At 39.0% G+C, this 13,534-nt stretch overlaps 1 protein-coding gene across 4 annotated transcripts in view; it reads left to right on the top strand.

Moving 5' to 3' along the window:
- srgap1a (SLIT-ROBO Rho GTPase activating protein 1a) overlaps positions 1 to 13,534 on the top strand; it is an 83,527-nt gene that overhangs the window by 65,357 nt on the left and 4,636 nt on the right. For all 4 annotated transcript variants that reach the window (XM_058387532.1, XM_058387530.1, XM_058387529.1 and 1 more), the window contains exons 16-20: positions 3,448 to 3,553; positions 3,816 to 4,040; positions 5,710 to 5,789; positions 10,728 to 10,908; positions 12,371 to 12,502. In XM_058387532.1, coding sequence (XP_058243515.1) covers positions 3,448 to 3,553; positions 3,816 to 4,040; positions 5,710 to 5,789; positions 10,728 to 10,908; positions 12,371 to 12,502 — 724 coding nt within the window. The remainder of the gene's footprint in view (positions 1 to 3,447; positions 3,554 to 3,815; positions 4,041 to 5,709; positions 5,790 to 10,727; positions 10,909 to 12,370; positions 12,503 to 13,534) is intronic.

The following is a 13,534-nucleotide window of genomic DNA, read 5'->3' as shown; positions in this document are numbered from 1 at the left end:
TAGAGGGAGACTGCATTAGTAAAAGAGTACCTGTGAATTGCTTGATTTATTAATCCCATTCCTTAATAGAGCATTTGTCTCATGGTGGATGGCTGGTCTCTGAGGTTCTTTTTCAGTTTATTGAGTGCTTGCTGTATCTGTTCATCCTCTACATTTTGGATATGTGAAGCATATATCCATGTATGGAAGTGTAAAAGCCGATTTATTTTTGTTATGTGCTGTTACAGGAATATTGCTAACAACATGATGGTTTGCGGCATCCTTTTAAAATTCCTTTTATATCACAGCATTTTCTCTGGTGGTGGTGGTGGAAAGTCATACATTTCTTTACTTTGTTTAAAGTCATATCTAATGTGGAATGGCTGTTAAACACTTCGGATCACATCGACCATAACCATCTCTTGAAGTTAATAATAATGAAAAACCACAACCTCTGACTCTGACCCTGTATTTCTAATTGCTGACACTGGAGAGTGCTTCCAAAAATCTGAAATAATAGAATGTGGTAAAATTAAATAAAGCATGCACAAATTCTATCAAGGATCATAAATAAAATTAAATAATACCAAAAGCCAGTTAAGGAAGGAAAAATGTAAAATAGACCAATTTATTAAGACTAGGTCAAACTTTTACTTCATTAATCATAAATACTAGAGAGTCTAGACAGCTCGGAATTTTAAAGACATTAAAAAATATAAAGATATTTGAGATTTCCAGACCTGGAAAATTCAGAATGCCTTTTGGAAATTCAGAAAACCTCCTTAGTGTCTTTACAAACTGTATATCAGTATGAATATCCTGCTGTGAAGACACTAAAGTTGTAAGTCTAATGTCTTTAGGCGTTCCATTATTTATTCTTATTTTCTAAACATACAAATAAGGCAACAGTTCACTTCACGGAAAAGTCTCTATACTTATATCTCTATATTCCTGAAAAGGAAGTGGGAAACCCACAGGACATAATCCAATCCTTAGCAACATGTCAGTTCAGACAGTCTAGAGAAAATGATTAACATGATGAGAAGATACACTGGTAATAATTACATTTTCTCATGTAAAACTAAAGCAACCCAAGTAGGGCTTTAGTTTCTATATTCTATTCATAATGCTAGTGATGTAGCATATCATATTTGTGCTTTTTAGTACACCTTTTTTTTCTGTGTGCTGGGGTCTCACATCAGCGAGTGTGTTTGGTTAGGGTCTTTATTTGCATCTTTAGCAGTAAATAAGGTTCTTATTGTTTTATGAAGAAAGGTCATACATTTCAAATATAAGGAAATAAATCACAGCATAAAGTCAGTTCTCTGTTTTGTTGTTGGTGTTGTTTATATGAGCAGAAGAAATATATTCCAGTATTAAAGTCTAAGCAGTTGATCCGGAGCACCGGTATGTTAAAGGCATCTGCTCCAGTACAGGTCAGATTGTATGTCTGTCTAAAAGCAAATGATGTGCATGGCTCTTTAAAGTGACAGATTTTCTCCAGTGCCCTGTTTTGTCACGAAGTAGCAAGCTTTGCATCTGCTTGTTTGGGAAAGTGTGTGACAGGGCAAAAATTCAGGCATGCTGAGCTGGATGTGGGATTTAGTTACTGTCATCCAAGTACATTTTGAATAGTCTTCCGCATGTGTGCTAATTAAATCCAGTCAGATTCCACTGCACTCAATCCTACAGTAAAACTGCTTCACGTTCACAATTTTTTTTTTTAATTTTTTGCCAGTTTTAAGAATCATGGCCATCTGAAGAGGTACTTTATACCAAAGGCAGTATGAGTTATGTACATATAATATGGCGGTAGCATAACAACCCGATTATAAATCAGATCCTGCTTTATTTATAGCAGGTGTGAGTGGGAACGTTCAGATAGAGAGGTGGCATTAGATATGCAGAGCTGCTGATGTGCCATGGCTGACACATTTTAGCGCAAGGACAGGACTGAATAATTATTCCTGAATGTCGTGCCATTCACCACGACAGAACGGACCGAGAGTGTGATTGAGCGTTGTTGTGTCCCTCTCATTTCCTTTTTCGCAGATACTATTTGTTCTGGTGAAAGTGTAATATTTTAATGGCTGGCTACCTTCTGTAAGGAGATCAGGATTCATGACGAGTTTTAGCGCGGATGCTGTCATTGAACACTGCTGAGAAGCTGAGGTAACCTGAAATCTACAAAAGTATCCCAGATGGCTGTATCCTGCTTAAGATGCAGCAAGCAGAGGAGATGTGTATCAGAGTGAAAAATTTACAACTGATCTTAAATGTGATGTTTTTATAGCCTTTATTAGGCTATGATGGCGTAACAGAATTGTGTCATTTGGATGTTTCTTTCATACTTATAGGGTAATTAAAAATTATTGGAAAATATTATAGAAAAACAATCCTTTCCAGCATATGTTAACACACTGAAGTGCATTATTTTCCCATAACAGGATGTCCCGAATTGTTTTATTTCTTCACAGCAGTTTGCCAAACAAAAAAAATGTTAAGGAACAAAATGTCAGGCTTTTTATCTTTTCTTCCTGTTACATGTAGAGAAATGTCCATGAGACAGATTAGTTCCTGTTATCGCTTAAGTTATAACAGCTATAAACAGTCTTTTCCTCACCATGCTCTTTATTTTCTGTAGTGAAGACAACAACAAAACCCTGAAAATCCCTTCTGATGACTTTCCACTGGTGTAAAATTTTGACACTGGAGATATGATAAACAAATCTAACAGAAAGCTTCATCAGATCCTTTTTTCCTTGTTAAAAACATCATGTACATGTACAGAAACACAGAAACCTGTCAGAGCTGCTGTTAGAGAAACATATTGTGACCAATCATATTTGAGAAGGCAGCAATGCAGTTAAAGAATTGTAATTGAGAGCACTTTTGAGTGGCTGAAAGCTCCAGTAATCATGACAAGAAGTTATAATAGTTTGGGCTAGATTTATATTTATGCTTAGTTATGCAGCTTGCGATGGACTTTAACATTTGTTTAGTTTTTTGGCTAAAAGAGACTATGGCTGTAGGGGACTAGGACATTCGCTATAAGTAATAACAATGAGATTAGTCTGTTATTTAATTCTGTTATCACTGAAACTATTTTTAAAGTCTTTGTGGTATGTAAGAAAGATAATTCCTGAAAATAGCAGACAGTTAATGTGCTGAAGTGTGCTTTTGTCCATTCATCTGAACATTTTTTTTAAAAGATTAGACAAGATTAGGAATATAAAGAGCTCCTGAGATGCCCAAAGCCTTACATTTAAGCATCACAGTGACTAAAATAAATCCAATGCTGTCTCTTCTGAATCAGGATATTTTTTTTCATATTCAAAACCAGACACTTGACTTCTTAACTGAGAATTTGTGCTTAATCTTTCACAGCTTCTCAACACCGAGTTTTGCTTTGACTGATGTGTGATTAATCTCTCTCTCTCTCTCTCTCTCTCTCTCTCTCTCTCTCAGGAATAGATAACCTATATGAGAGGGCCCTTTACATTCGGAAAATCCTCCTAACATTCCCCAGATCTGTCCTCATAGTCATGCGCTACCTGTTTGCTTTCCTCAACCAGTAAGTCTGAATACACACACTCATGTATTTGAACCCAGCACTCTTACAACCTGCTCATGTAATACACACACATAGGGTAGATGTCCATGTCCTGCAACCACACAGAACATTATTATGGATTTACAAGAGGACGTCTCTTAGAAATATCATTGTGTGGTTAATGTGAGTTAATGCCTGCCATAATACTCACATTCAGTCTACATCAGATGACTCATGGCTCTGCTTCATGTGTTCCTCATTGCTTCCCACTGTGTGTTTGTAGTCTGTCCCAGTACAGTGATGAGAACATGATGGACCCCTACAACCTGGCCATTTGTTTCGGCCCCACCCTCATGCCCACCCCTGACACCCAGGACCAGGTGTCTTGCCAAGCTCACGTCAATGAGGTCATCAAGACCATCATCATCCACCACGAGACCATCTTTCCTGACGCCAAGGAGCTAGACGGTCCTGTGTACGAGAAATGCATGGCTGGAGGAGACTACTGGTGAGAGACATGAGCTGAGTTCATATTTAATACATTCAGCAGATGTTTAAAATGTGTTTTTTTTTGTGATTGCCAGAGTTTGATACAAACCCAGAGCCAGAGCACTTTGTAAGAACTAGGTTGAGGAGTATGTGTGTGTGAGAAAGAGAGAGAGAGAGGAGGGAAAAGCTCAGCAAACCGTGTGCTCTGGAGTCTGTGAGGGTAATTAGGTGAAATGATGAGGTGTCTGAAGTAAGAGCTTTTGACGGGACAGGACGCTTTTGTTGTGAGCGGTTCACATGGCAGCTTCAGCTAGGGGAGACAGACCAAAGCCTTTCTGAAAATTACAGTCATTAAGCTAAGAATTACTTGAAAACAAAAAGATAGTAATTCCTCCATGCCTTAAGGAGGAGTACAGGAAAGGCATAATGTCCATTATGAGATCTCTCAGGTGTGTGTGTGTGGGGGGGGTCATCTTAAAAAACACCCTCTCTAGAGAATGGCTGAAGTGGTTCAAACAGACCTCTTTGCATCTGTCCTTGAGTTGTTTAGGTCACACACACACACACACACACACACACAGATGGACAAAACACCCTCCCCCTCTCTCTCTCCCCCTCCCTCTCTCTTTCTCTCTGATGACATGGCATTTAGGTGGCAGTGTTAAGTGAGTGTTGTGTTTCAGATATTATGGCCGTTAGTTCCACTTTAAACACACACTGCACCTCGGAGAGCATCCCAATCACCCTGACAACAATCCCCAGAATACTAATGACGGCCTCTTTCAAAAACCACACACATGCTCTGAGAAGCTTAAGTGTACTCTGTGTGAAAATCTTCTCCACTGTACAATGTACAGTATGTGGCACTTTGGGAGTTGAACTGTTTAGAGCAGGAGCTAATACACACGGCTGAATCACAGTAGATTAGCTAGATTAGCTAAAACTAGATTAGCTAGATTACCAGATCAGTGTAATCGGAAATGTCTGATTTTGGATGGAACGGTTTCTGACACTCTGGAGTTCAATGCAAAAGTTTTGCATACTTAATGAACCAAAGAGATATCATTTATAGCAGAATGTTTTCCCTTAATAATACAAATACAGAAAAAGGACAAAATATTAACTGAAGTTACATCTCCCTATTTTGATGTGATTTAAACCCCACACGGGACAACACAAAACCTCTTAAAATTCTCATGTTTTGGGTTCTTGTCCTGTTGCGGGATACAGCTATGTTTAATTTTATACACGTTGGGATGTATTTATTTTGTAATCAAGGTGCATTTTCATTTGGATTCATCCAGAAACCATGAAGGATGCAAACTTGCACTCATCGTGTATTTAACTAAATGACAAAATCTCATCTACTATAATTTGCTGCATGTAAACAATCGCAATCATTACTACCATCATTATTATCATTATGCAGATGCAAATAACTGACAAATATATCAAAGATAACAAAACTGTTCACTTAAATATATTCCATTTCTCTCAGTTTATCTCTGTTTTTTTGGAAAGCTAAGCTGTTTGCTGCACCGCCCCCTGGTGTCTGCCTGGCACTGAAGCCTGATCTGTTTTTAAGAACTTGGTCGAATTATTTTAGTGACTTTTTTTTTTTTTTAGCTATTCTGTCATGTGTGTAATATATTCAGTACCATGACCCTTATCTGCTGTTTCCTCTACAGTGAAAGTCCTTATAGTGAGCATGGAGTCCTGGAGGAAGTCGACCAGGACGGAGGCGCAGAGACACACACCAGTGAAGATGGTAAATGTGCTTTAGTGCTCTGATCTGTTTGGATGGTAGTTGACATAAACATTAAAATAATTTGTGAACTAGAAAGTTTATGATTGAGGGTGAATAGATCTGAATTTAGTTTGTGCAGTGGATAGTGTTCTTTTTCCTCATAGCCCCAGGTTACCTGGTTTGATCTGGTTTCGTGACACTGCCCCAATTGTGAATAAGTGTGTGAATATTTAGGTCCAGTGGTGTATTCCTGCCTCCTTCATCCTGCCATCCTGAGCAGGATAAAACACTTCTGTTCAATTCCTTATTTTCTATTTATGGTGCAGTGAATCAATGACAGGTCCACATGAGTCATAACAAGCATGTATTCCATCAGTATCTTGTACTCATCACATTACTTAGCATTTCTATTGCTGTGCTTCTTGAACTGGATAAAGTAAAGCAACCAAGCTGACCCACTTCACTCTAATGTCTGTCTAGATCCTCAGAACTCATTATAAGAAATCTATTTTTAAACCTAAGGAAGGATAATGATTAGAACTATTTTTAGTTGGTGTGGCTTTGGGTATATTTGAGTAAAGTTAGGATTCTCCTAAAAGTGTGTGACGGTTAAGCACCAGCTTCTGTAGCTAATCCTGCCTTCCTTAATGAAATTGCTTGGGAAGGGGAGTAGAGCACAGCTTTTGGTCATCCTTTCATATTATAATCTTGGCAAATGTGGGCCTCAGCAAACAGAGCAGAGCCTTTATCAGTTCTGTGAGTTTCTTCCTAAAGCTCAAAATAAGTGTCAGTGGATTTTTTCAGCGATGTGGTACAAGAAGGTACTGTTGTGTACAAAAAGACTCTACAGAGAATTTAATATTGCTTGCAATTTAGACACAGGTTTATTTATATATTATTTTTATAGCATGTTTGACATTAGTTTATTGAGATGTTTGTGGTGAGGCTCAGCTCGTGTAAAAACCAGTCACTAGGGTTTAAATGCACACCAAATCCAAAGAAATCAAGGCTCTCGATGGAGGATGCTTGTGGAAAAATAAACCAGGTTTGAGATTTAAAATGCTTTCTAATCCTTTATCCTGCTTATCTGTGTAGCTTTTCTGAGAAACCTAGAGGAAACAGCTGTCACAGTGACTAAAATAAAAACAATTCCCATGAAAGCAGACATGTTTCCTGTCTTTCAGTATAGTACCTCATTTGAGGAAGCAACAACGACCTCCTCTATTGCACTGATTTTCTATTAGGCCACTCAACCTACCCTGTGTGATTGCAGAGTGGAGTTGTTTGAAGCATCGTTTGAAGTGAGTTTCATGTTAATGTCACATTTTTTCCTGGCAGATCTTAAGCGAAACCTTGTAGAGTCAATTCTCTATTACTAAAGTTTCACTTTTGCTGTAAATGGAAGATACTGGTCTCCTCAACAGTCATGTTTTATAGTGAAACATGTATACTTGTAGACCCATTAATGAGTCATTACGGGAAGTCCATACTCGTTCTGTTAAACGTCACCCACATCGGGCGCCTGTGTGCATTCCCAAAGCGCCGCGTTTGTCATGTGTCCTATCTTAGTTTCTCCAAACACTGCCAAAAAGACGGATCTCATTTCCATGGAAACTGTAACAGCACCCAAAACCTTATTAGTCTTGTTCATACAAGCTTTTCACTTCCAAACATCAGTCCTCATCAAGTCTTTAAACAGCATTTCAGCATGACGAGGATTATTTTGGCCTGTTCTCGTCTCGCTGCCTATTCAGACCCCATGAGTCATATGTATTAATTCATTCAGCCACCAGAGCCCACATTAGACTTCTGATTGTGTGTGTCATCAGAGTTTTCCGTCAGCTCCCACAGATGTAGGCTTACACTTACAGGTCCCAGTTCATTCCTGTGAGCCATGGTTTTTCACCCCACATGTTTTTGCTCTGCCCCGAATGCTGAAGACGGGCTTCTTTCCAGAACTCACCGTCAAAGGCGTACTCATAGAATGTTGAACCCCACTGTGAGCTTTGACCTGACAGAACTCCCTTAGGCTCACCCCAATTATATATAAACTGCTAGCAGTGCTATTTGTCTGTCTTTTATTTGAATTACCTTTGGTTTGATTACTGGTATTAGTTACCATTCAGTCCATCCCTGAGACCCTGAGCGCCATGTTGTAACTGGAGCTGTTTGTTCTTATGGACTACAAATGAAATGAACAGACATTGCTGTTAGAGAGCAGAACAGGTATCAGCGTTTCACTGAGGAGTTAGGGACAGACCCTAGTTTTATACTTTTTATGTAAAAGAAGTATAAACATCTATACAAATATAAAACCTTGCACATGTTTAGTGCAAAATTAAGACGGTTTAATATGATAGCTTTCACTGATGTTGCTTGATTATTACAAATAATACACCAGCCAAATAGGGAATGTTAGTATTGTAACAATAGTAAAATTTTCTAATACTTCTACGTCTTCATCTTCTACAATATATAAGTACAAGAACATTTATCTTAAAGAATTAAAAATGCATGAAGTGTGCTAGAATGTGCAGTGTCTCATGTCTCATGTCCACATCCACATACTGCATATGGAGGACATGCAATTCAGAGGTCATAATAGACACAGCTTAAGTCTCCATTTTTTCCATTAATGTCAATACATCAATGTTCCATCTGGTAATAATATGTCTCTGGGTGAGAGGTCAATAGTTCTTGGTGTTGATTTACAGTAAGTGGACACAATGCAAGTGCTGTTTGGAGTCACAGTTAGAGCTGTGTGTCTTATTTGGACTACTCTGCACGGGTCATTAGTTCCCCCTCGGTCACCCGCTGGTCCATCTGGAGACTGGAGGTTTTGGTGAGTGCAGTGGAGCGTGTTATATTTACTTGGCGGAAACTGCTGAGTCGTGGATTTTTAGCCTTGCTCGGACCAATTTAGTCATTTTGATGTTTTCTTCAGGAATCAGATTGTGAATCGTTATGTTTGGGTAATTCAGGAGGTTATGTTGTGGCAAATTTAACCCAAACACTTGCAGTTGTTCAAAACTAGTTTAATTGTTGAGTCTTTTTGTGCTTTAGTGCCACGTCTTTGTTTGTGTCCCCGCTGTTACTGAAGGTTAGCCTCCACCTGCAGAGCTGATTTTGGCACAGTATACACAGATCCATCCAACTCAGGCCTGCTGGCACTGAGGCAGCCGAGGACACTCACGAAATGATGGTGTCTATCAGACTGAAACAGCAAGTGATAAAGATACAGAGAGGAATAACAGAGAAAGGGACATATGCACAACACATGAACATATTGATCTCCCCGCCGCCACCTTTATTAACCGACTGTCAGCTTTAGACATGGCCTATTAATTCAGACCGAGCAAATTCCCGCCTGTCACGTCCTATTGACTGTGTGTACTGACAGTCACTGAGAATGAGATGAAGTATTTTTACTCTGTCTGTGTGAGATGACTTGTATATTTCATGGCTCTTCCATTTATTTTTGTTAGGAATATTTTTGGATTATTGTATTTTTTCCTTAGGACTGTTTTGTCATATTTCTCAATAATGCCAAAGTGGTGTGATGCCAATAAGAGCAATTATATGTCAGCTATTTGATACATTTTTATCCATTTCTAGTTAAATTTAATGTTGTGGAATGTCTACAGGTCAAGTCAGGTCCCCTTAATCACTCACCACAATCTACAAAAAAGATACACTGGAAGCAGTGACACTGGAGACTCCTTCCAAAAAGGAAACAATATCTCCTAAAGTTGAAAATATTACACGTTTCACATTTTCCATTCAAGTCCCACTAACATTGTTACTGAATCAAAAGCAATACTAGAACAGCCATCACTACTGTCACATCAATTTCTGAACAGTCAGAGTTGAGAAACAGGGAAAAAATATTTTTATACAGGTTAACCAACTATCTTGTAAACATTTCCTCCATACTGTACATAACTGTTGTCATTATGTCCCATAAGGATGAGTCCCTTTTGTCATCACTGGGATCATTCCAGTCAGCCCTTACACTGCTGAAGAATGAGAAATAGAAATATGATGGTCAAGTTTCGTAGGTTGATGTCTGGGACAGGTTTGTTTTGGACTGTGCCGTGGAAAAAAGAAGGCCTTCGTGGTTTGTTCAGATTGTACTTGCAAAGCACACATCTCAACGTGAAGGTGTGCTGCAAGTAGGTAGCAGCAGTGGTGCTGGCGCTCAGGGACCCCCTGTCTGACTTAATGGGGTTTGGGAGATAAAGGAGTGGAAGCTATTTTTAGCTCTGCATTTCACTTGCTGGCTGATCTGCTTCACTGCTTTACACCTATGTAAGACTGCTAGGTTTTAATGTTTCATGGTTGCTGCTGACTTTAAATATTTTATGTTTGGGTTTTTATTCCACTGAAGTATTTGTGTATCATGTGGCTAAACTCAGCATTTTCATTGAGTGTTAGTTATGTAATAATTATCCGTCAACAATCATAATCATATTCCTCTCACGCACTAGATGTTCTTCTGAAATGCTGTGATGTATTAGGTTTGAGCACAGCCTAAAAATGGGCCCTGATCCCAGCCTGGACATGTTGCTAAAGCAACAGCTTAGGATGGGAACAGGCAGTGCTGCCAGGACTGCTGCTACTTTACATGCATCGAAGCCCTTCACGCTCCTTTGAGTCCTTACATAAAGGGTCAGAGCAGGAACTCTAATCTCACTGCATTCAAGCAATTTTATTCAAGTTCTGCCAGTGCAGACCCTATGTCGAGTGACATGAACTGTTTAGATATATACTGTGAGGTCTATATTCTCTCTCGTGTGTAAATAATTCTTATGTATTAATGGTTTATCACTGCTAATGAAATCAGCACATGCACAAAATCAACCTGAAAAAAACGTCAACATGACTTATTCTATTTTTTGTATTCAGATGAAGATTTTACTATGTAGAGTTGAAACTAAATGTGTCGTATCTCCTGTGCAGAGGGCGAACCGATCGAAGCCATCGCTAAGTTCGACTACGTGGGCCGCTCTTCACGTGAGCTGTCCTTCAAGAAGGGAGCGTCTCTGCTGCTGTACCAGCGTGCTTCAGAAGACTGGTGGGAGGGAAGACATAATGGCATTGACGGCTTGGTGCCTCATCAGTACATCGTAGTGCAGGATATGTGAGTATGACTTACTCTACATTAGATGATAGAAATAAAACACTTCGTCGCTCATCCATTACCCGATACAAGCCTGGGAGGTTTGTGGAGTGTTTTTTGTTTGTTTGTTTTATTTTTTCACTCATCAGTCACTTTTTGTTTTTATTGTTATTGTTAGGTTGTGTGAGAATTTTTTAACCCACCTTGCTGCTATAGTAAGTTAGTGAGTAAGTCCTTTTGTTTGGACCAAGACTTCCAGGTTCAGTCTGCCATCCTATTGGTCACTTCCTCTGTCAGTCATTTATACCTCTTATTTAGACTCTAATCTTCCCAGATTCTGGAAGAAATCCAAACTTGGCAAGTGAAAGTTTCCCATCAGTAACCCTGTTTCATGGGATTACTCAGAGCTAACCCCCTACTGGCTGTCTTCCTCTGGTTTCCTCATCTTGGCAGTAGTTGGGCTGCTTTCTCATCCCCGCCATTCAATTCCCTGTGACCTCTTCCTTTGAAAAATCCAACAGTCATGATAAATACTGCCTGGGCAACCTGTACAGCATAACTGAGGAGAGCAGGTCTCATAGAGTAATGCCTGATCCTGAGCAAAGCCATGTCTGTTGATAATGACGTTGGGGTTGAGAGAATTTATAGGCCAGCGCAAGGTTGGAGGGAGTTGAAGGTGCCGAGGCAGACAGTGTCAGGCATTCTGTCCTGTAGAGAGATGGTTGGAGGGAAAGGAAGTCTGCAGGACAGCTCCCACACAGGCAGGATTTCCTCCGTAAGCTCAGAGCTTGGACTGACCTCAATTTAAATCTCATATGTATCCTATTGGTGATTTAGTGTGCAAGGTAACTAATAATACTCTACACAGGGGATTCGGCTGATAAAGTGGTTGATACAAAGCAAATCTTTTAAATCTCGTATCAATTTATTATTCTGAGTAACTAATAACTCCGTGCATGCAATCCATGTTTCATTTGGGGTCCAAGCACCAATTTTATTTTTTTAATATGTATAGTACAGAATGCCTATCGTATGTCAATGAAAGGTGCTTTAAGCAGTTTTACTCATTACAAGGAAATAATGCTTTCCTAGATTGTTTAAAAGAAAGTCTAAATGAAGGAAAAGAAGTTACCGAAATTTATGGGATGTTTTCTAAAGGGGTTATGAGAACATTTAAAATAACTTTCTCAGAAATTGCTTATCTAATAGCATTCAAATTTTCTGTGCTTCTTCATTAATGCCCATCAGTAGGATATTAAACAAATTAGATGAGTCATTCTGTGCAGTTGCTATAATGGCCTACTTCTGAAGTAGTGCTTGGACCCCGATGATCGCTGCTTGTGGTCAATATGTAATTATTTCTCTATGCGTCACTTTAAGCCATGAGATATCTCATAGGTTTAAACAGTACAAAATGCGAGGACTTGTATGCTTCCAGTAAATAATGATGAGTTTGATTGTCCAACTGTGTGTTGTGTCTCAGGGACGATACCTTCTCGGACACTCTGAGTCAGAAGGCAGACAGCGAGGCGAGCAGTGGACACGGAGGAGACGAGAAGTGCTCCGGCAGAGATCTGACCTCTCCTACAGACCGAACTGACGCATACATCAGCAGGTGAGGCACTAAAACTCTTGTCATAATGATGTAATAATATACAGCAGCTATCGACGTACCAATGGATCTCCATCTCTCGATACATCCAACATCAACTGTAGAGCAACTCTAAGCTCTTTATACAATATTTATACAAATATTAAATATAAAGTCCCTTACAGCTCTCAGCAAGACCCTATCTAATACAATATTTATACACAACTCTTTATACACTAACAAAACAGAGCAATGGCCCAGGATGTGCTTCCTCTAGTCTCACCTACCCCGCCCAAGTGTATATCCTCTAAAACTCATACAATGAGAGTTCAATAACAAGCATATAGTAATCACGTAGTACTTCATTCTTTCTACATGCCGCTGAGTTCAGCTTAACCGTTTCGTTTTCACACATCATTTGGAGCACACAAAATTTACCTTTATTTCTCAGTCTTTTATAGTTTTATAGTCTCGGCTATATCCAGCTTAATGTTAAATGTGAAATCAACCAGCTTTAGATACTGTGAGATTATTAGGATGTGTGTTATAGAGTGTGCAAGAGTTTCTTCTGCATTCTCAGTTGAATGTAAACACTAAGGCAGTGTGCTTTGAGGAGCAAGAGAGATTATGTACAGAATGTGTAGAGCGCACTCTGCTGGTCATTATGTGCAACACGTTTTTCTCATCCTGTCACTAAATTTGGTGCTAAAGTTTGCAGATTTATTGGCCCCCTTGGGTAAAGCTGGGTAAAATGTCTAAGACAAAATGTCTGGTTGCTTTAATCGGCTAGTTAGTTAGTGTAATCTTACACTGAAAATGTGAGAGGTAGTAATCTATAGCAATAATATTGTCATGCAGCAATATTTTTGTGCACTATAAATCAGCGCATTGATACCAGCATATTGAGAGTTTCCCAGAAAATTTATCCTTTTTTTCTAATTGTTATAAATATTTGAATAGGTGACTTTAATAATACCAACATTACCCAGGTGTAAAGGAGAATCTGGGTGTATTGGAGCTTATTATATATTCATAAATATTGTCTGATTCTGCTCA

This window comes from Hemibagrus wyckioides, linkage group LG04 (assembly GCF_019097595.1).
Source record: "Hemibagrus wyckioides isolate EC202008001 linkage group LG04, SWU_Hwy_1.0, whole genome shotgun sequence".
In the NCBI taxonomy this organism is placed as follows: Eukaryota; Metazoa; Chordata; class Actinopteri; order Siluriformes; family Bagridae; genus Hemibagrus; species Hemibagrus wyckioides.
The sequence above is the reverse complement of the archived record's forward strand: the minus strand, read 5'-3'. Positions and strand labels throughout refer to the sequence as shown.